This window comes from Copidosoma floridanum, unplaced genomic scaffold (assembly GCF_036245765.1).
Source record: "Copidosoma floridanum isolate Cflo_tuat_1 unplaced genomic scaffold, Cflo_Japanese_pri ptg000001l, whole genome shotgun sequence".
In the NCBI taxonomy this organism is placed as follows: domain Eukaryota; kingdom Metazoa; phylum Arthropoda; class Insecta; order Hymenoptera; family Encyrtidae; genus Copidosoma; species Copidosoma floridanum.
Window position 1 is genome coordinate 21,046,815 of NW_028321878.1, and position 24,321 is coordinate 21,071,135.

The window sequence follows — 24,321 nt, forward strand, 5'->3', positions numbered from 1 at the left end:
CATATTATAGCTTGATATCTTAAAAACAGCTTTTAAAAGTACATGCCGATGTAGCAGTATAAAAACTACAAAAATTGTGTGTAATGAAAGTAAAGATAGAAAAAAAATTAATCTACCCGTCGAATGAATTGTTAGTCAGCTAAAACCTGAGTACTAATTTTTATTGTGCATAATTTGTGGCTAAAAAGTGTTAACATTAAAAATTAAAGAGTTACATCGTGATCGTAGCCATTGTTTTTATGATAGTGTTTAAAATATGTATTATTATTAGTATATATAAATCACGTACGTACGATGTTTTATTCTTGTTTTATAACATGTGTTACTGGGCTCATAAATTTTAAGTGAGTTTCTTATATGTTTTGTCGACAAATACTTTTTTGAGAAAAAATAGCTTAACCGCCAAATATTTTGATTTAAGTCCCCAAAATAAATTTGCATCGCACAATTAAACAAGACTATTACTGTGACTTGTTAAAAATGTCTTGCTTCACAATGTATAATAAATACTGGTCACCCAGTCCTAATGATTTTTGTATAACTTTTTACTATAAATACGGACTAGTTATTGGTCTTTTGGACAATGAAATCTTTATTTGTACGTAATTAGACGTTTTATATCAATTTATCAAATCAGATATGACAAGAATTAGTAATAATTACATACTATCAGTATTTATCAACATAAAAAACATAATACAACCACCTTTTACCTGACAAATTATACGTACTGTTTCTTTTTTTAGAGTTATGCCGTAACACCTAAAAAAGTTGGAAAATGCACTTGCCTTAAACATAATTAGTATGTAATAAAATTCTTAATGCAACCGAAGCTCTTTCAATTATAAAGCAGTTTTTTTCATAGATATAGAATGGCTCTTGAATTACAAAAATTTTCTTCTATGTTGTAAACAATTATACACTGTATGTAAAATAGTTCGTGTACTGTGGACCCTTTTATAAAAAAAATTATATGCAAGGTAAATTTAATTACTACAAAGAGTTAAGCGAAACAATAAAAACTGATGGCTGTCGTTTATTATTTTTTTTCATCTGACGGTTACAGTGTCTGTGGAAGTGCCCTTATATAATAACACAGTTTAAAATGTGGTCTTTGGACTTTACAATAATAATGGTAATTTTAAGTAGAAAATAAGTTTTCACACGGTTTTTTTTAATGTATGAAATTATATAACATGCTACTTACTGAATTCATGACTGAGTAAATATAACAAAATATCCAAACATAACTTAAATTTCTTAAGCCCTTCTCAACTCCAAAAAATGTAATTATCTATACATTATGGTCCATAACAATCCAAAATCAGGCGCACACCTTGCAATAGCTAATAAATTACCCAATATATGAATCTACGAAACATAACATGTTAAATGGCATTTACGAGTATCAATTTCCGTGCGTTTTTGTTGAAAGTATCATTCCAATTTTATTATGGAGGAAAGCTTAATAGTGTTGTATTAATATTTATGAAAAGCGTATAAATGTAATTAGTTGGTAAAAAAAGGTCAATCAGATAAGATTATGAAGGAAAAGTATTAAAGCTGCGCGATGTTTCCCATAAATTGTTAAGACCATAACATGTATAAAAAATGAATTGTGGGTAAGAGGCAACAGAAAAATCTACAATAGATTGAATTTAGTTAGAAGAGTCAATTATGTATGTAATGCATTTAATAACTTATTTAAAAGGCATTCTGCTGTAAAACCAATAGTTATCGTAAATCGTGTTTAATTCGCCCGTATTTAAAAGTAGAAAGCGAAAAACTTTTGTTAAATTCAAATATTTAATGATTAAAACGGCATTTACAATTTTATTACGATCAACAATTTTTCGTACATTTTTGTTAAAAGCATCATTCCAATTTAATTATGGAGGAAAGCTTAATAGTGTTGTATTAATATTAATGATAGATAGAGGCTCTCTAAGGCTCCCTGACAATCGTTTTACGTAAAACTTTAATTGAATTTAAAATGTATATTTTAAAAAAAGTTAAACGTATACGTAACCACAATGACATTTGTTCAATATTATTAAATGCTTTTAAATCAGGCAACAGCAGCAAATGTTGGACTTGACTTACCGGAACAAAATTTTAATAAAGTAGCGCGATTACAGAAAATTATCGTAGGTACAAGTATAATATTTTCACCATAACTTATAATCTTCAAATCATTACTTACCGTCAACCGTAGGGTGTAAGGAATGCAATCTGAAAGTCACTTATGTACGGTTTGTGATGATGAGGTGCCCACATTTAAATAAATGTGTAACAATCCATGTGACAGAAATAGTTTACCCCATTAACGTATCAATTAACAAATGTGTTAATAAACAACAGTCATGCTATTCGATAAGTACCATTTCAAGTTACAAAAGTAATATCAAAATTTTTTTTTCAAGTAATCATACACGTACAGTACTAACACCACACCCTCTTTAGTATGCGTAGTTTGTTACACTGCAAAGGATGTCCAGAAAATTAGGCCTTGTGGTCACAGAGGATGTGTGCCATGCCTAAGACAACATCAACTAATGAACAGGCCATGCCCTATGTGTAGAGGAGTAATAGAGTCGTTTCTTCCACCGGAGTAGATGAGAAATTTAAGATAATTATGCTTATATAGTAAAACAATAATGTTGTGTAAATAAAAAATGTTTTTAATTTCATGTCTGTGTAATAATTATTATGTTGATCAGAAAAGAAACTAGAACGTAATTGGATGTTTCAGTAAAAAAACGATTGATTATGTATATATATACGTTGGGCTCTACCCTCAAGCGCACCAACCCCCTCCAATACCATGATGATGTATTGTTTTAGGTTTTATCGTAACGTAATTAATTTTGAAGTTACTCATAACTCAAGATTTATAGTTTGTTACTTTATTTTCAGTAATACTTTTAATTTAGATTCATTATTATCTAACTAATGCAATAATAAAAAAATATACGTTTAAAAAAATTTTAGACATGATTTGTTATTCGAGAAAAAACGATTTTCAAGTGTCAAACATATTAATATAAACAGACTTTATAGAGTCTTATTTTTGTTATAAAAATATTATTATTAATTTACTTATGTTATCAATGACGTGTATCAACGACGGAGCTCATTATTAACTTATATTACTAAGGGAGTTTTTTTCCTGCGCACTCTTGTCAATAATTATATTGACATTATACATTTAGTTTAATTCACCAAAATTCTTGTTACAGCCTTTTATTTTTTATACAATTTTTTACATAGTTAAAATAACTTGTCTCATTTAAAATATTTAAAATCATGGATTACGGAAGATTATAATGAAAAAAATTATTATCAATTTCTTTGACAAAAGGCATCATTGTTTGTGAACTGATTTGTGGTTTGTTGGATTTTATTCATTTTTTTTTTTTTTTTTTTTTTTTTTTTTTTTATCAACACACAATATTTATTAAGTTTCCTTTTTTCTTCGATTGATACAACTCTTTTAACAATTTATTTATTTTTACATTTTTTTTTTTTTTTTTTAATTGATTTGCAACGTCTTGAATAGAAAGTGTTATTAGTGATTATAAAACATGAAAAAAAAAAAAAAAATTTATTCATATCTTCAGCGTTGTTGAAATCAGAAAATAAAATCAGAGATAATAATGCGTAAGTACGTAAAATGACACTTACTTACGTTAGTTTATAAAATGACATTTACAAGTATGTTACGAGAACAAAATACGCTGATAAATCGTAATAAAAAAGTTATGTTTATGTTTCTTGCTGCTAAATACTTGATCATTTTTCTAACTTATCTTGATAACAACTGCATATAGATAGTGAGGTAGTTCTACGCTCAAAATCAAACAACTACATGTATAAGAAACCACACAATACAAAGTCAGACCATACAAAATCACCTAACTATGGAGACAAGGACGTGTAGGTTGAGTAAGTAAATTGTTATTGGGCTGAATGTTACGATTTACGATTAAAGCAATTGGAGATTACCTTTATTTAGGAGAAAGACGAAGCAGACCTGCCCTCTGCGCATTTACTCCCCTAATTATTTGTTGTTCCATGCTTTCGTAACCGAAAAAAAAAAAATCTACATAAGAACGTATTTGTGACATATTAGACAGTTGTATCTTGTAAAACGTGCAACAATAAGTAGCAATTTGCTTGTACCTTCTATTTTTATATCTTTCCAAGATCCTGACATTTCTTCCACGATAGTATAGAAAGCATTCTTCGATCCTACTCATTTGTAAATATAATCATATAAATTTTAACAATGAATTGCTATTTGATATTCTCCTACATTGAATGATATGTCTCGTATGGACAATTCCTTTCCCCTTGATAAAATGTATGCTCGATGGGGATTGGAGGACAGGTTTCACATAAACTTACTTCTTGGAGCTTTATACACATGTTTTCAATTTCTTAACTTGCAAAAAATAAGCCTGATTTATTTTCTGCATACTCTGTTTGGTATATGAATAATTACAAAACTCTTTTGAACATGTATACATTTAATTGCTTAACAAACATTTATCAAATTACTTAACTTACTCAGTCAGTTGACTCATAATAATGACTCCTCAGTATGGCGATACTTTCACAGCTTATACTATTGCATAACCAAGTGCAATCAACTTCTAGACCTTATTAAGCGTAGTCTACGTTTAATTAATGTTTCATTTAAAACTAATAAAATAAATATATTTTTGTAAAAAAAAAACATTTATTCACGATCAACGTAATCCGATATTTAAATGAAGCCCAAATTGGGCTTAATTATTTACAATGAAAGAAATTATTTTTAAAAATAGGCGTACAGATAATAAAGAGTTATCTAATTTTTTTAGCCTATTTATTAATTCTAGCCGAGATTGGGCTTCATTTGTTGTTTAAAATGTTAATCTTAAGATTGTCATCACCTACACATACGTACTCATTATCTACCATCACACTCTGCATACATACGTGCGTACGTACGTACATACGGTTAATACAAACATACGATTGTCTAAGCCAGACATTAGATCACACAGACAGATAAAGATAATGATTGTGGTAAAAGTTATCCACAAACTTTCCAAAAAAGATTATTTACGGGCTACTTTTTGTAAATTCATAATTCAGGTTTTTGACTATCAACATACCGGAAAAAATTGATCAGGTGTCAGTATTTTTGGCTCAAAAATATTGTTGAAACTGGTAAAAATATGCAATTCAGTTTGTTGCGAGTTACCGCTTTTCACAATCACTGTCTACCGTATGATTATGGTAAAAACGTATTACCTAAAGATACTTAACTGTTCCTACTGGCTTACATTCGTTAACACTTACCTTTGGCGGGGTAAAATAACACTAACATTATTGTAAAGTCTGTGTGTTTTTCGATTTTTTTTAATCCACATGTCATGTTTTTCAATTATTAACTATTATGTTAAAGAAATTTTAAAAGTTATCATTTGTACACAGGATTGCATGGTACAATTAACACCTGAATGAAATGGGGACTCATTAAAAAATGTTGAAGTTTATTTTTTTAACATTCCTAACCCTGATGTGAGTACGCAATCAAGGGACCAAGACCATGGCAAAGACGCCATTTTTGGGACTCAAGGGTGGTAGAGAGTAAAACATAGGTTCATCACTTGTGACTAGTAATTTTCTCAATTAGTATACTGATAATAGCGGAGCCAATCATTGACTTTCGGACACTTTAAACACACTCTTCTTTATACCCTCTGCACGTAATGAGTCCAGCGCCCCGTAGCGACTAAGCGGGGTACTGAGGTGCTGAGTAAACTAGATGAGTGAAATGCTATTGTTTGCTTGATTTAAGTATAATGTTGATTTTTTTTTACTAATAATATTTGAAAGAAAAAAAAAAAAAAAAAAGATTTTAAACTTGTTGAAAGTGCGAAAACGCACATTTAACCTGTACAAATCCCTCCCGCCGCTGCTTATATATAGGTGTGTAAACATGACTTTTGTACAGGTTAAATGTGCGTTTTCGTACTAAGAAAAGTTTTAAGCTGCAAAAGACTAATTGAGTTGGAAAAAAATATCTAAATAAGGTATTGTCATCTCCTTAAAAAGATGTTATTGAAAGGCTTTTATCGTATTACAATCGTTGAACGTGTAAAAAAAATAAAAATAGAATGGCATCCATAAGGCCTGTGTTATTTTTCCCCCAAGTGACTATATATACCGCGAGAGTCACGTGACCTTTTGGAATCCCAAAAGAAAATGCAATTTTGGAAGCTGCACATAAGCTAGCAGAAATTTTATAGAGAGAGAGAACGTCTTTTAAACGCTGATCACATAACCTGCCATAAGTTATCAGAAGGAAAAGCTGAATTAAATATTGTTGGTTTTTGTCTGAAAACGGCCGGAATAAAAAAAATGAACCTTTGAAAGTTACTGGAGGAATTACTTTGAATGGCAAAATATTAAACACGGAATGAACGTGCAAAGCTGGTTTAAGTGAAAGATGTAAGCACGTCCTAGCAGCATTGTTATTTTGTTACAGGTAAACAAATTACTTTGATTATATCTATAACGTATATCAATGAGCTTTTCGTTGATAGGAATGACACGAATAACTTTGACATAATATCATGTACCGACTTTACTTGTTCATGAAGATAGCCGCAAAAGATTGCATTGAAACAGCATTTTACTATTTCGACACGATCTTAAAAATGCATTTAAGGAAGATTGGTTTACACCGTTTAAAAAAAGTTCCGACTCGAAATGATTCGATCCATTGTTTTTAAACATAGACTTATGAAATCTCGCATTTTTTGTGAAATGATCCATACAATGTTAAGGACGCTACATTTCAGATAGCGTTTTGTGTAGAATCTTCATGAAATTTTAACAGGATATTCATAATGGCGTTAAAAAGTTACATGTAACATTTGAGACCGTTTCACAACACCGTTTTTTTAGATATTAAATGTTGAAAAAACTTAAATTTCACACGTAACCTTACGGAGAAGTCACATAAAAATGGAATTCACAAAAAAATGGTAGGTAGAATTCGTCCATTTTTTTGTGCATGACGCAATGCCATAAAACTAATATTATATTCCAATTTCAGAGGGATCGACAAGTTATTATAGTATTAAAACAAAAAAACAGTGCCAGACGCATATTATATATATATATATACTAATGCAAGCTGAACAGTTGCCATCGTTGCCGCTTACTACACTCCCTACATTTCCCCTTTGACTGTAATTAACGTCCTTAACAATATTTAATTGGCATTAAGGCCTTTTTTCAGAGCTAGTTTTTTATATCTATAGCAGAAACAAAATGAGCTCTCGTGGAACAATATCAGATCGTTTTAGATAAAATTTCAGGCAAAAAATGAGATTGTAAAAACATACTTGTTTTAATGAACAACTGCAATCGTACAAAAATAAACTTCGGTGTTAAATACCGTACCGTTGTAGTCAGCAATGAAAACGGTACCAAATTAAATACTCAAAAGAAGGCATGGTTTATTGCATAACGGAGTCCAATAGATACAATAATTAAAAAATTAAAAAATTCTCTGGCTGAGTAAATAATAATTTTGTATAAGGTAGCTAATAAAATCGGTTTAAAGTCAATTTAAAATAATTTCAATTTCATTTAAACCTAATATCATTCGGATCCTCCGATAGATGGTCCCTTAAAAAATACTATTCAAAATGGTTTCATTAAAATAATTCAGAACAGAATTTTTTTTTTTTAACAAATATATGCATGAAAATTTTTTTCAAAGTGCAAGGTTTACTTTGTACATTGCAATGTTTCGATAATGTACACAACGTGCTAATCAACCAAATAACATTATTATACACCATTTAATAAATGTATAAAATCTTACAAAGGTACTACCAAATCTGTTTCTGGATATTTTGGTAAATTTAATTTATAAGCCATTTCTAAATTTTTTGGCACAAATCTACCTCCTAGATAGTGATATTTTCCATTAAAGCTTTTAGCACAAAGTTTTGGTGCAGTCAGTGATACCAGCATTTCTGGTTCAATACCATCTTCCTGTGGTGGTCCACTTTCAACATTCCATCCTGATGGAATATCAATGCTACAAATGGGTGCACTTGAGCTTTTTAACACGTTAAGGATTGAGACAAAATCTGGTCTCACAGGTGGCTTGAAACTAAATCCAAAAAGAGCATCAACAATAACCTTGTAATTTTTAGTATCTTTGATATCTGTAGTTTTTTCTAAAACTGGAATGTCATTCTCTTTACACTGATGAAGTAAATTATGGTAAAGATTATTGTTTGTTTTTTTAGGGTAATACAGCTCTGGTGAGTATCCAAATAACTTTAAATGTCTGGCACAAACTAAACCATCACCCCCATTGTTTCCTGGACCACAGCACACCAGAACATTGTTTTTTGATTCAGCAGAAAGTGGATAGCACTTTGCAATTGCTATAGCACAGCTCTGGCCTGCCAATTCCATTAATTGATCAACACTGAACTTGTACTTTTCAAATAATTCCTTATCAATGTTTATTGCTTCTGATTGATTGAGATACTTGACCGTTGTAGACTGTTTTGATACTTCCATAACTGACAAATACAAAAAATTGTGATCTTGTACTGATAAGCAAAATTTGAAGGCCCCTGGTTTTATATTTTTTGACAAACTCTGAAGAACTTGGAGCATGGATTAGGAATTTTGCGTACTGTTATCTAAAAAGCGTGAAAAACTGGTTTTTACGTGGTATCAGATAAACTTAAAAAATCGGTGAATGAAAATTTTTGCAGAAAACTTCTTACCCCAGTTAAATAGGAGTTTTTTTAATCTTAACTAACCTTAGAAATTACTCTGTTCTTCTTGAATCATACCATATAAAAGTAATATCTGCGTGAACAGAAACACTGTAAAAACATATTAACAATACATGATACGTATTATTGTTGTTCCATCGTGCGCCGTCCGCCGTGCATGTACTGCAGCCATAACTGCAGCACACTCACTACTGCGGGTATACTCACAGATCAAGTTAGGTTGGTACGCGCGTATTTTTAACGGCACGGAAAACTTAAACACAGTAAAATTGAAAGTGAAAATTTTTCGGACCAAAAGCTCCAATAATCATACTATTATTATGATGCCTCGATTTAAAAAATTTTTATTAAAAAACACAATACCATGGCTTTATTTCTATACTCTGTTTTTGTAGTAATAATACAAGTAACTGCCGTTACGTCCGCTATACATCGCCAAAGCATCGTAAGTTTACAGACATGCGGCTGAATTTATGCAAAAAATTAAATTCTTTGATCTAAGGCATGACTGCAATATTTCTTACTTGAGCATAAAGTAAAACCATATTTATGAGTTCAAAAAAGATGTGCAACTATAATCAATATTAACACCGAGATTAACGCTATCACATTAAGTAGTTCTTAGCTATTTTTGTAAATTCTCTATATTTGTAAATCATAATAATCACATTTTAGTTATAACTATATATTCTCAAACGTAGAACAACAGGATGTACAATTTTCCACCACTACGCATTCATCTATAACATAAGCTGTGGCAAAAGAATTGATTTTTTAATATGTTGAAATATTTTCCTAAATATTCAGAGCATTACACAAGTCTTACAAAAAATACATAAAAACATGGGAAGTTTATATTTTTTAAGATTTACAACTTTAACTTGCACAACTTTGTGGTATAATGTCAACTTTTTACTATCATCAGCAAAAACGTATTTTTTATAAACTGTTTTTAAATTTTTTTTGAGATCTACAACTATCTTGTTAACATTGAATATGCAAGTCTTTGAATTATCAAGATAAATCTAAAAAACTGATTGGTTTCGGAGCCTAGAAAATCTTTTTCACTATAAGAGTATGAAAGTACCTTCTAATAGGAGTACGTAAGTGGTCAAAAGTTTAATTTTTTTAAGATCTACTTTTTTTCTATACTTCGTATAGACCTACAATATCCACTTATAAAGTTACATGCAAAAAAACTGACTAGTTTCTCAGAGTTGCGCAGTCTTAGGGCTGGTAACAATTTTCTTTTCAACGATATTTTCAGGATTTTGAAATGTGGGGAAGTTCAAGCCCAATCGGATGAAAACTTTTAAAGGCGTCGATTCACATGTCTTCATAAGTGGCAGTTACACTTTTTGCTTCGGCGAAGATACAAGGCACATCTGTAAAGCAGCGGTACCTAAAAAGTAGTGATACAAATAGTTCAAATTAAAATTTATTGAAAATGTAATGGGACTGTGTTAGGGCTTGGCATGAATTTAGGAAAATAAAAAGTTAACTAAAACAAATATTATTTGAAAAAGCCTCTAATGTTAATTTTAACATTTATTTCTCGATTTATTTATGTTAAATCAAGTTGTATAATCAGAATAATAAATTCGATTTCAAACTCAGACATTTTCATCGCCAGATCTTGACCATACACTGAAAATGTTTTGAAAGTAAAAAATGTACGTTAAAAAAGTTCTTTACGCTGTCAGTTAAAGAAACTATAAGTTCACCGCTACACTTTGTACTCTCGTGGTGAAACCTGCGCTAATTTTTTTTACGAGAACTTAATTAATATTTTTTTAATAAAAAAAGAGTTCGACGTTACTCTTTTTATGCAAATCAGTATTTCGATAGAATAAAAGTACAGTGTGTTGATAAGTCATAAGTTTAAAAAAACATTTCATTTCGAAGATTCGAAATTTTTCGTATTTATATACATAAACTAAATCACCAAATATGAAATTAATGAACTATACTGCATAGTATACAGATAGCAATCGGGTATCGGCAGACAAAGACGACTAAAACAACTAGTGCAGTAAATAAGCTGGAAAATGTGGAAAAGTTGCAGACAAGCACCGATTTAAAAAAATTCTTGGTACATATTCCTGAGACCCCTGGAACATTCATCTCCACTAACCTTCGCTTTAGGAGAAAAAATGAATTAATGGGGGCGATTTTAAACACCCCCAAACAACCCCAAAAGTAGCTCTTGTGTTAAAATTGAATATATAGATATTTTGCCACGAAAATCTGCTCTACTAGGTTTTCGTGGCAAAACATCGATTTATAAAATGTTACAACAGCAAATTTCTGGGTTGCTTTGAGGAGTGGGGGTGGGGGGGGGGTAAAATTATTAGTTTTTCTTCATTTGGACGTCGGATTCATGATCAGCGACCCAAAAAACCAACTAGAGCAGATATTCGTGGCAAAATATCTATTTATTCAATTTTAACACAAGAGCTACTTTTGGGGTTGCTTGGGGATGTTTAAAATCACCTCCATTCATTCATTTTTTCTTGTTCCAGGGGGTCTAAGGAATACTTACGTACCAACAAGAATTTTTTAAAATCGGTGCTTGTCTTCGACTTTTCCACATTTTCCGGCTTATTTACTGCACTAAACGGCATTTTGGTGGATAGAGGTGGCTTCGGTTTTTTTTTGTAATTTCGAATAGAAAAAAAGCCGCAAAATCAAATTTTCAACCTACACATCAAAGTTTTAATCTGATACCCTATCGAAATCTCCTTTTTTTATTATTAACTAAGTATTTCTTACGTTGCAACGTAGTTACTTTTTTTTGTTTTTGTTTTTTTTTTTTCGTCCTGAATCTCGCACGCAAACACGCATCACGTGAAACGTCAAACATTAAACCTGCGCAAAGCTTTATCGATTCGAACGCGCAACTCGTTCACCATCACACCCGCACCACCACCCAGCTGGTGAAGCGTAAGACACGCTACCAAGTGGGCGGCCGCCCTTCTTGCCTGCGACATCAATAGGTACCAATATCGTACCAAGTCTACCTCGTCCTCGTTTTTCCAGCTTTTCTCTCCATTGCAACCGAGTTTGGTCAGTCGTGGCTGGATGCAATAGTTGCGTTCGGCAGGTGCTTCCCAGCGAAGCCAAGATCACGGGCTTACGGCAATCAGGAAGGCCCATACTTATAATAGTAGTAATAAGTGAAAAAGTTTTTTCACAGCCAAACTGAGCAACAATATAAAGTCATCACGGAGCCACCCGCGTTTTGCAAGGTAAGTCTATGGCCGTAATGCTAAAAAACGCACGTATCATTTTTATGTAGCAGCCGTTCAATTTTCATACCTTGCCTCATGCACGTACGTAGGGGTAGCCTGCATTAGTGGCGTGCGCATGCTATATTATGGGTACAACAATATAAGTCACCTATGTTGTTTCACAATGGCATAATTCACGTACAATAAATAGATGACAGTTGTTGTTCAATTGACGCTCTATAATAACGCAGAGTATATTTTTATACCATATGTATCTGTACCACCATGTATGTATACTGTTAATTGTTCTGTACCTATATATATCTAGGGTTTGTATGTTTATGTTATGGCTGATGCGCCTTTAACGCTATAAACAAAGCAAAGTAGCTCACACTTGGATTTTACGACGAGATTTTACCGTGAATCTAGTTCTCTAGTTGTCGCTGACGCATTTTTTTCATACGTTATTTACCCCATATATAAGAATAGATGACCGATTAGTACATTATTCTATAGAATATTAATTTCATGAACAAAAAAAAAGAAAGAAATTCCATTTCAACATATTTTTTTAGGCGTCAGAGTTATTGGAGTACTGGATGGTCCGATCGGAATCCGTGAGGACTCATTTCACTCAGGAAAGATACAATTTTCATATCAATTATATTTAGATCGTAGTACAGTAATTGATTTTTTTTTTTACACGGGTATGATGCACATAGTTAAAGCTTCTCTATGTGCTTAGTAACGTTTTTGTTATATAGACCAATGTAGCCATTTTAACATTTAAACGTTACCAGCTATGCATGTCATAAAAAAGTAGGCACTGTTCATCCAAGTCTTTGAAAACTTGATAATTCAAACTTGGAGTTTAAAGTTTGTCAGAGATTCGAAACGTTCCCATTCGATTTGTTTCAAATAGCTTAGACGTTAAATATGAACCATCACTTTAAAATAATAAATTTGGCAAGTTTTATTTCGAACTTTCGAGAATATTTTGATTTTTGATATTTGGATCAACAATTACATATTACATTTTATGTTGGCGAAGTTGTTATTACAGCTTTTTATAGATAAAAAAAAAAAAATGTGAGGAATTTATTAAAATTCTGAAAAGTATTTCATCCATATTTGATTGAAAAATGTTTTTTTGAGGTACTCCGTCGAGATGAGGCTTATTTTACTTGCAATATCATGTACTAAGACGGAAAAATTGCAAATACGGGTTCCAGTGGAGGTGACACCATTTTTGCGTCTCAGTCGGCTACTTAGGTCGTGGGTTGGCACGCGGAGGGCCGCAGTTCGATTCTCGGCCAGTGGGACTTTTTCGAACAAGCACCTCTGTGAATTTTTACATGTGCTTTTTCACCGCACAATTCTCCTCGTGAAGGGATGGGCCATCTTCTCGCAAGAAAATTGTCTATTTTCCTTCAACCCCCCTCTCTCGGTTAAGGGCCCAATGAGCAAATTTTTTGAAAGAAAGTATTCTTATTTAACACTTGAATGTCCGCTTCAAAAGAATTCTTGTAAGATGCTTCGACTGCTCTAAAAGTAATCGAAGAGAATTTAAAAAAGCAATATTTGAAGTATCCTTTTAGCATACGTAAAATAATATGTTGTAATACTATATAATCTTAAAGTGATTGCCAACTTCCAAGCTATGTATAATATTTTTCGAATTTTTACATGATACTAAAAGTGTTCATAAAATATAACGTTAGAAAATTTATTCACGTGCATTCAAAAAAACTTTATTAAAACTTTCTATTTATATTTGTAGGATACAACAAAAAGATTTGTATGATATCGCAGGGTTGTCATCAGACCCCATGATTTTTGGTCGTTTTATATGAACCACGGAAAAAAATTTTAGTTCTCGGTTGTGTCGCGTGGTACCACGGTGTTGGAAATACATACTGATTTTTCAATAATTATTCATAATGCCGTACGTATAGGGCGCGTGACGAGCATTGATTGCAGAAAGACCGAGTGATTTCCCGAAAAGCAGATTTTCGAGATGAAAGAATAATTGAAGAAATATGCGAATGTTCGATGGAAATAATTCTCCAAAGATTCTTACACTGATAAAAACCAGTGGACAGTAGGTGCTTGGATATCCAAGTAAAAAGTTGTACTTTTATAAAATTATATGGCAGATAATATAATTATAAATATAAATATACCTTCCATGAAACGATACTGTGTACAAAGGTAGTAGAATCAACGGTGACTCGAATTATTAGTTCTCGAGTACACAGATTTAATATGGCATACCGATGTCACAGTAAGTAACACAAGGCCAACCACAAAGACAAAGATATTTTTAGATACGGGAAATTGATTTTTTTATACTTCAGAGTGTACAAATTTTTTTTCAAACCCAAATCTGAATGTGGCTATTTGTAGTATCGTTGCAAATACACGACATTTTTTCCGGTACAATAAGACCGTAACGCTCCTAGTTTGGAAGGGATTTGGAATTATTGATTATACGACTATACCTAGTGTACGAAGGAGTTAGGAAAGCATATGTGACAAACTAAATATCGTTGTAAAACTCTGATTTGGGGCTTCACACAAAAAAGTAGTTTTACGGTAATGACAGGTGTGTCATCATGCGTAACGCTCTTATAAAATTTTGAAAAAATTACATTTAAATTGACATAGATTTTCAAAAAATGACGGTAGAGTCGGGCCCAAAAGTTCCTAAGTAATTTAGATCTCACGTCACTTGGGGAAAATAAAAAAAAAACTCTGAACATTGAATTTAAATAATTGTAGTGAGGGCGTTAAAATATCGCAATTCTTGTAAAATGACCCATACATATGATATTTACAGATATCACTATTGCATGCAGTAAATCGCGGAAAAAAACGGTGTCACCTCTAATTACATAATTTTAGAGGCCTTGGAGGTCCTCCGATCTCCTGATCTCCTCTGCGCTAAAGCTTAGAACAAAGTTTAATCAGCATTCTATAACATATTAACATTTATCATACAATAAACATCAAAAAAATTTTTTGATTTAAATAATTATGTGAATAAGAAAAGAAAGTAAGATACAAACAAAGAATTTTGGTTTATTAAAAAAAATGTTCAACATTGTTATTCATTGAATAAAAACTCATTGTTTCAATATTCGTCGCATATGATCAATGTGTAAATAATATTAAATGCTAACTGTTTGTAATTTTTTATTTGCATTGAGTTGTTAAGTTCAGTTTGTTCACACTACCATTAGGCTATATTGTACATCTTACTATATTTGTATTGCTGCTTCATTCCGTGTTCAGTTCAAAATACATTTCCTATAAAAACGAACTATAAGTTTCGAACACGTCCATTTGCGTAGACAAACTGTACAAACATCGAAAAATTTGGTGAATATTGGACAATAAAATACTAATATAGTGTACAGAAGTGTTAAAAAACAGCTCCGACAATTTATCACGAGTTTTTATTTTCGGAATCAGTATTTGCATTACGTAGTATTGGTTTCTCGGAAAAAATGTATGCCATTAAATGTTAGATTTTTAATCCACACACTGAAGATAAGTAAATGCGAATGACACAGTCATTGACTACTCCAACCTCTTCTATTGTCATTAGAAGTCCTTTCCGTCGGCCCTTGCACCCTCGCTATGTACAATTTTTTATAGTACAGGATATGCGCATGCATACAAACATATATATGTTGAAAGAAGAAGCTATCTCTTAAAAAAAATAAGTCTTAATAGCACTACCACAAAGTATCCTTTCCGATGTAATGTGTACGTACATAAAGTCAAGTTTTTTGTTAGCAACGGATTATTTGTATAAGCAACGAATCTTCACTTGTGAGAAAAAATGTGAGAGATGTGTCTTAATGTTTTATCCAACGGGCCTTTTTCGTGAGACAAATTGACATTTTACTTTTGACGCGCGTAGCCATGAAGTAAACTACCTATGTTATTACTTTCTGGGTAATTCCACTATAACTGACTCAGACGATGTCTCCACCTCATATTATATATACGTTTACTGAGGTAAAACGAATTAATATAAACGTCAGTATGTATATTACGTAAAAAGTGGTCCTCTTTCCATTCCAATCATAAAAAATAGCATTCAAAATTGCTTTAGGAATTGGATTTACGAAATGAGGGTCAAATGGTCCTTTCCGTCCAGTGTCGCTTTTTAGTTTTTGCACCTTTCGACCCTCGTTGTGCGATCATCGAGCCTGTACACCTTCACTGTAGACACAAGTCAACAACTTTGGGCATTGTTGACTCTTGCCACCGAAATTACAACCAAATTATTTTACTACTAACAATTCGAGAAGTGCACAAGCGTGCACTTTAGCCCCAATCTTGGGTAATAAAGTGTTGTGGATTTTTAAACTATACTATGTACGGAATTAAATAATAATCAAAGGTTATCGGTCCGTTTTTGAACCTCTATAACGTTACCAAAGGTTCGAATTTTTCAATTGTGTGTGAATAAAAGAGTTCCCACGACCCGTACAATTTTCGAATGGTACAGGGTATGCATTTTCTTATAGCATATGTCTTGGTTCAGAAATATGCGCAGAAAAAAATCTACACCGTGTCTTTGAGCTGTGCGAGCTTTTCGAAGCTTTAAATGTCCGTTTCGTCCGCCTCGATGATAAAAGTATTGGTTTTCACAATATTGGACACATGTCTCGGCATTTGTACCAAAAAGCCTATTTTAAAAGTAGGTTCTAACTTGGCTTAAATGAAAGCTGGGATCAAGCCCTAGCGAGTAAGAAAGTTTTGTACTTTTAGTCCCACCAATCAGTTACATCGGTTTGAAGAGGAATAACGTATTTTCAGCCAATATCCACAATATCATTCTATATCAGAAACAAACGTAACTTTCCGGACGATTGACTAAAACTAACTTTTACAAAATGTCTCGCATATCTTTTGACCAAGTGACATTATAGTATAATCCCTTTAAACACTCAACTACCCTTTGAGTATGGTGTTTAAGATGGAAATATAATGAAATAAAATTTTTTTAACAACTTTTTTTTTTACCTATTTTTTAATTTGTTTTGAGTAAATTACGGCGGAATCACCGGTATAAATATGTATGTTGAAGTATGTAAGAAGGGGCTTGGATTGGGTTAAACAAAAATTAAGAGTTCTTAGTAATTTTTGGTAAAAAAAAAAATAATAATAAAAAAGAAAATCACTAACCGATGTAGAATATTAGATATAAATATGTTTTTTATTTGAAGCGTAAAAAGTTGAGAGCAAAATATTGGGTTTTCAATTTTGCTAGAGCGACTCCTCATATTACTGGTCACGCACTCAGGACTTTTCTATTTTTATTTCCCGAGGCTTCCGCACCAACTGTCCCAGTTAAAATTGAGTTCTCTTACATATTATGTACCTAACAACTGCGAAAGTTTCTAAAATTAATTATCATCAATTAAAAAGTTATAATTACAAGAGTTAGATTAAATTTTGGGTGGTACATAATTGATCAATAATTGATTTCCACGATCCTTTTAATTTCAAACAAGTGTTATACTCAATGTACTATTTAAACGTACAGTACACGTGTAATGGTTAGCAAATAAAATTGTTATCGGTCCATTATACTTATTTTCAAGGCTAGTGTTTTAAATCAAACACTATGAGAATATTTTATTTTTTCTCAACTATTTTTGAAACGTAGTTACATAAGTTTTTCTCAAAATTTTGATGACGTGTCGTTTTTGCACACTTGAATAATGCTTAGTATGTATATTTTTATTATTAGTATTTGGCTTACTAGGTCTCACTTTTAGATTTTAAATAACTTTGGGTGGAAAAATTGAATTGTCCCTTGAGGACGTTCATCGCAGTAAGTGGAGAGGAGGATTGTAGAGAGGTACTTAAAAGGAATGCGAGCACTTGCACTATAGGACGCTATAAAATTGTAAAAGCTGTGTACGGAATCAAAAATTATTGATTACATATTTGGTGTAGTATTTATTTACAAAAAAGTAGTATAGTTAAAACGAAGAAAAAAATAAGCCTTGCAACATCAGAGAAAAATGTTAAAAAAATTATTCGATTACGAGGAAAAATTGGGGAAAAAATCAACGATTGAAAAGTGTATATCATTGAATGAAATCAAATTGGATGGAAATAATTGACGAAAGCCTTACCAAAAGAAATAATGCTATTACTGGTGTAACGATTCTAAATGTGAAAGCTATAATTTACTACAATATTTAATTCAATACGTTTTCGAAATTATCTCCTCTTACGGCGCTGCCGTCTTCGCAAATTCTGTCATTTCAGAAAACACTACGTGTAACGAGAACCACGTTTAATATCTCAACGTAAAAGATTTTGTTTTCTTGTTACTTCTTTGATAATCTGTACTGGATTTTCAGGAACAGGTATTAAAAATAAATTTTAAAATTTATCAAAGTTTTGATACTGTGGTTCAAATTTCAAAAAGGTGTAGAGTACCTCTTCAAGTACCTATTTACATATCCTCATATACTTGAATCATTAAAACGCACACTATGTCCATGACGATAGTTGATAATAGTAAATAAAAAAGTTAAATACAAATACTATCATCTCGTCACATGGGCGCACATTAAGTCCGTATAGAGAGCAACTCATTTTTTGATTCATGGGTAATAACTATTTTAAACAATAAGTAAAAAAAAAAAAAAAAAAAAAATAGTTTATAAAATCTAGAGTTGAGACTAATAAAACTTATCATTCTTAATATCTGTGACAAGTTATTATAAAACTCCATAATCGTTATCATCATTAGTTATTATTTTTTTTTTGTTCGCGAGATTTTTGGAAGCAAGTAAAGACTATATTATTTTTTTTTTTATCTGATGTGTCATATAATACAATAAAAATTAATAATAACTATTGTTTGTTGTATTGATGATTATTCAAAGTCAAGTGTCAAATAGTGATAATAAACAATAAAAGTTTCTTACCATTTCCTAGTTTTAATTCTGTATGTTTGTGACGAAAAAAAAAGACAAAAAAGTAACTAATAATAATAAAAAATAATATTACTTATACAATTTTATTACTTGTCTCAAATTTGGACTTTTATAACACTTATCATAAGTTATTATTTTTCATTCGTTAAAATAATTTTCGCTTGGGTTGTAACGTAACAATTATTGGTACGTATTTGATTTATCCATATGTAAAGCATCCCAGATTTATCATATCGATTAAACAGTAAAATGAATACTCGTATGGGGGAAAAATCAATGAGAAGCACACGCCTGCAGGTCAAACAGCAAAACAAAAAAAAAAAAAAAATTACCCAACAAAAGTAACACCAGGGTTCTGCGCGCAGGTGTACCCGGTGAGTCCCGTGACGGGGCCGGGTTCCGCCAAGTCCGTATGGGAGCTAAGCCCGGATCCGGACATGGTCGGCCACCTGTTGCCCAACAGCCCACTATCGGGAGCCGCCCAGTCGAGCCAGGGCCCCTCCAAGAGCCCGCGGTCCAGGACCTGCCGGAGCGGGCCCGATGACGACATCTACGAGGACGAGGCGGCGCCCGGACAAGGCCCCAGCGAAGAAACCAAACGCATTTTTGAGCTTGTGCGGGCTGGGTGCGTATGCTTGTAATGTTTCTAAATCTATCATTTTGTTTACCATACATAGGCATACATCACTAAAAAAAAAAAAAAACCCAAGCGCACTAAAAGTACTAATAATAAATTGTAGTTAGTTTATATTGTTAGTGCTTATGATGTGCTGATTTATCGGTTTCACCAGTATCCGTAAATGTCCAGTTGGTACCGATTGATCTCATTGTATTTTATCTAGGCTTAATTCAATTTTACGTAGATATTGTTGCCAACATAAATATTTGAAACAATTTAATTTACCACCCACATTTCATCATCGAATGCTATCTGATTTTTTTTATGCCCTAATGAAGTCGGCACAATTCCAGGGTAACGATGATTCACTTGCTAACATGTTACCGTAATTTTACCAATGAAATAATCTAGTTTTTCAGCTCAAACGCGACTAAAGTACGCGAAAAATGACTGTAGCGATTGATGTGTAAAATTTTTCAAGATTCAAAAGAACAGTATGTACCTACTTTTATTTAACCAGCTCAACTGAACATTTAAAAAATAAAGAGTAGGTATTTTCATGGGGGAGCCGAACAATAAAGTACTATTTAAATTTTTCTTAATGCAAAGAGAGACGACACATATATTAATTATGGTATGATAGAATTGGTTTTTCGGCCCAGAAAATTCTGACTAGCACGAAAAAAAATAGGGCAGTAGTTTTAATGTATTTTAACAAATTGAAATAGAAGTTAACAAGTAGAAATGTCAGCAAGGGTCCTCCCAAAAATGGTAAAAAAGGCCAACACGTTCTTCGCGTCTAGAAAAAAATCAAAGAATCATACAAAAAAAAGTGTTGTGCAAAAAATATGCGCAATTTTAAGACAAAATGAGCCGCGTTGGGTTCAGATCGGTTCAGCCGTTTTTTCGCAAATTGCAAAAAACTGCCAGTTTGAACCATTTTTCGAAATTCAATAACTCGTATTCAATACACAATATTTAGAGCTAAAATTTTAAAACAAGACAGATATCATATCCCTTATCATACACACGAAATTTCAGCTTAATCGGTCCTAAACTTTTTGCGAACCGCAGCAAAAACCGAAAAATGGCCATAAAAAAGTTGTTCGCCAACATAGGTACATTTTTCAAACGTATTTCGCTTCATCTATATTTACTTTACAATTTTACCTACAATTCCATTCATTTTTACCAATTAGACGTATCTTAAAAATTGATTGCAAAAAAAATACATTTTGTTTTGAACGCGTTTTGAAGAAAACATCCATGCGGAAAGTGGACGTGGCATCCAGCGGCGGCTCGGATAGCCGCAGATTCCACTAAAAGGAGAGCAAAAAGCCGATTTTTGCTATTGATGTTTAAGGTACTTCTAATTGTAAATATAATGGTAATATAACGTAAATACATAAATAGAGAAATACATTTAAAAAATATACCTATATTGGCTAACAACTTTTTTATGGCCATTTTTCGAAAGCAAAAAGTTTAGAACCAGTTAAACTGAAATTTCGTGTGTATGGTAAGGGCTATGATATCTGTCTTGTGGTGGAAAAATGGCTCAAAATGGCAGTTTTTGGGATTTGCGAAAAAACGGCTGAACCGATCTAAACTCAACGTCTTAAAATTGCACATCTTTTTTACACCACACTTTTTTATGTACGATTCTTCGGTTTTTTTTCTAGACGCGAAAAACATGTTCTGGCCATTTGTGCCATTTGTTTTTGGGGGACTCTTGCTAACATTTCTACTTGTTAAATTCTGTTTCAATTCGTTATAATACATTGAAACGACTACCCTATTTTTTTTCGAGCTAGTCAGAATTTTTGGGACGTCGTTATGATTTGTACCATCAGTATAGTGTACGATCGTAACGATGAGCTAAATATATATGTTTCGACGAACGATGATGCAGGGATATCGAGGCAATCGACGCACTGGTCGACAAAAACGGGTCCGACATTCTAAGCGTGAGGGACGAATGGGGGTACACCCCAGCCCACTGGGTAGCTCTGGATGGCAATATCGAGGTAAGGATCTTCAAACAAAGCGAAATCATAGATTCCAACTCGTATAATGTGTACATCACCTCTCGTTGAAGGTGATGCGCTACTTGATCGAGAGAAATGGACCAGTCGACCTGTCCTGCCTCGGCACACAGGGCCCCAGACCCATACACTGGACTTGCCGAAAGGGCCACAGTGCCGTCGCTCAGCTACTTCTGAAGGCAAGCAACATACTTACTCCATATAGCTCACATGAAAAATGGTAGAATCAACTCATTACACCCAACAGTCCGGGGTGGCAGTCAACGCGGCGGACTTGAAGGGCCTGACGCCCTTGATGACGGCCTGCATGTTCGGAAAATTCGCGACTGCTGCTTTCCTGCTCGGCTCGGGGGCCCAGAGCCACTTGACGGACATAAACGGCGACACGGCGCTGCACTGGGTACGTTGTATAGCCTCCGAGCGCTCAAACGGCTCCTCGGCGCGAACGAACAAATTCAATCCATCATGCACCGACTCATTCGTTAATTTGTGCGCACAATCATCCGCCACGCACGCCAATACCCCGTGAAAGGTGTCGGTATCCGCATTGCACACATGATTCCTTGAGAATCCTTGTTCCGGGGTATATGTAGACAATTCACAGAGAAAATAATAATGTTAAAGGCCGCGTACAAGGGCCACCCGGAGCTCATCCGGCTGCTCATCTACAGCGGGGTCGACCTCCAGAGGCCCGACTACTTTGGCTCGACGCCCCTCCACCTGGCCTGCCTGTCGGGCAACCTCAGCTGCGTCCGCATCCTCTGCGAGAAGAGCAAGATCGAGCTCGAGCCCCGGGACAAGAACGGCAAGAAGCCTCTGCAGCTCGCCCAGAGCCACCGGCACGCCGAGATAGTGCGCCTCCTACAGGCTGAGATGAAGCGCAGGGCCAGGTGGATACCCCCCGTCAACGAGCTCTGGTGCGTATACATATATATACACTTATTAATTGGGCTCTCAATATTTACGTGTCAGCGCGTGGCTCTCCCTGCAAACATTATGGCCCAGCTTCGATTGTCTGCTTTGTGACTTTGAGCGATGACAGTTTTTCCAGGAGGATTTTCAATAACGATTTCTATACCATGGATTAATCGATCCTGTTGTGCTCTGCGTAGGGCGCTGTTGTTCGGAGGCGCGGGCGACAGTAAGGGCCCGCTCCTGCTCTTCCTGATATCGGTGCTCCTCTGGGGCTATCCCATGTACCTGTTCAAGTGTATCCCGATCACGTGGAACCTGCTGCGCGGAAGCCACTACTGCTTTATTTACTGGAACGCCATCATGTGGATAGCTTGGATCGTGGCAAACAGAAAGGATCCCGGTTACATACCGCAGAACAGTGACACGTACTACCGGGCGATCAAACAGGTGATTCATAAGGTCGATAATTGAGATATGGTGCACGATGGACCTCGTCTGTGATGCGTCCAAGTTTTCTTGCAGATTCCCTACTTCGACAAGTGGAAAAAGCGGAATCTCATTCTGTCCAGGCTGTGCTACAGCTGCAAGTGCTTGCGGCCCCTGCGCGCCAAACATTGTCGGATCTGCAACCGATGCGTCTCCTACTTTGACCATCACTGTCCGTTCATATACAACTGCGTCGGGCTTAAAAACAGGCAACCACACACTCTTTTCTCATTGTTGATAGCTATTTTTTTTTTTTTTTTTTCTTCTTTTTCTTTCGTTCAACGCGTTGTTTGGTTTTCATCTAATCCACCTTTTTGTTGGCAAGTGAAAAAATTCCATTGTTCGGACGGTGGTCGTACAGGCGATGCTGTAAAAATTTATCTTAAACGTTGAGACTGAAATATGATTCAATGGCCATTATTCTACATAATTACGCGTTAATTAGGAAAAAAACCCTTTTCTTTCAGAATGTGGTTCTTCCTCTTCGTGATGTGCGTCGCCATAAACTGCTCATTCACACTGTACTTTGCTTGCTACTGCATAGCGATCGAAGGTATACAGCTGTTGTACGTGCTGGGTTTGTTGGAGGCATTCCTTTTCTGCGGCTTGGGCTGGATATTGACGTGCACTTCGGTAACGTTGACTGTCAAAACTGACTCTGCGGTGTACCTGATTTGAGGTGATGGTGTTAATAAAAGTGTTGTTTTTACATCAAAGGTGCTGCACGCGTGCATGAATTTGACAACCAACGAGATGTTCAACTACAAGAGGTACTCATACCTAAGGGACAAGAGAGGCAAGTACTGGAATCCCTTTAGCCGAGGCCCAGTGTTAAATTTCATCGAATTCTTCGTTTGGCCTCCGGACCAGTACGCAAACGACTCTCAGAATTATCAAATTTTTCAAGACGAGTAATCCATCCATCAATCCACGTATACCTAGCTCTCTTTCTCTCGAGCATGCACAAACTGCGACAACCACGGAGCCCACGCCTACCGAGCACTGCGTTTTAAGCAAAGTTTACCGTGTTTACCTGTACATTTGAATCAAAACACGTTGTATTTTGTAAATTTATAATATCCTATACATTGACTCCATTGATTTGCTTATATATATTATGTGATCATTATAATCAAGTTAACGGGTACTGTACACCACACTGTGAATAAACAGATACAAGATTTTGCTACGGTACGTAAAATTGTTATTTATTAAAAGGCTTAA

The 24,321-nt window shown here is 34.0% G+C and overlaps 2 protein-coding genes across 3 annotated transcripts; one reads left to right on the forward strand and one right to left on the reverse strand.

The window, feature by feature from the left end:
- Positions 1–7,887: 7,887 nt before the first annotated feature.
- Positions 7,888–8,980, reverse strand: Naxe (NAD(P)HX epimerase). Its single transcript, XM_014356610.2, has 2 exons — positions 8,853–8,980; positions 7,888–8,729 (listed from the first exon to the last, which is right to left on the reverse strand). The coding sequence occupies exon 2, from the start codon at positions 8,701–8,703 to the stop codon at positions 7,888–7,890; it is 816 nt and encodes a 271-aa protein (XP_014212096.2). The 5' UTR covers positions 8,704–8,729; positions 8,853–8,980.
- Positions 8,981–11,910: 2,930 nt separating this feature from the next.
- Positions 11,911–24,263, forward strand: Patsas (palmitoyltransferase Patsas). Of its 2 annotated transcripts, XM_014356607.2 has the most exons (10): positions 11,911–12,076; positions 19,398–19,657; positions 21,564–21,678; positions 21,750–21,875; positions 21,944–22,096; positions 22,321–22,613; positions 22,809–23,058; positions 23,134–23,306; positions 23,565–23,730; positions 23,815–24,263. In XM_014356607.2, exons 2-10 carry the CDS (start codon positions 19,470–19,472, stop codon positions 24,010–24,012), a joined length of 1,662 nt encoding a protein of 553 aa, XP_014212093.2. In that variant the 5' UTR covers positions 11,911–12,076; positions 19,398–19,469; the 3' UTR covers positions 24,013–24,263. The 2 variants fall into 2 exon arrangements, with proteins under 2 accessions (XP_014212093.2, XP_014212094.2); XM_014356608.2 differs by lacking the exon at positions 23,134–23,306 and having other exon boundaries at positions 23,815–24,006.
- The last annotated feature ends 58 nt before the right edge of the window (positions 24,264–24,321 follow it).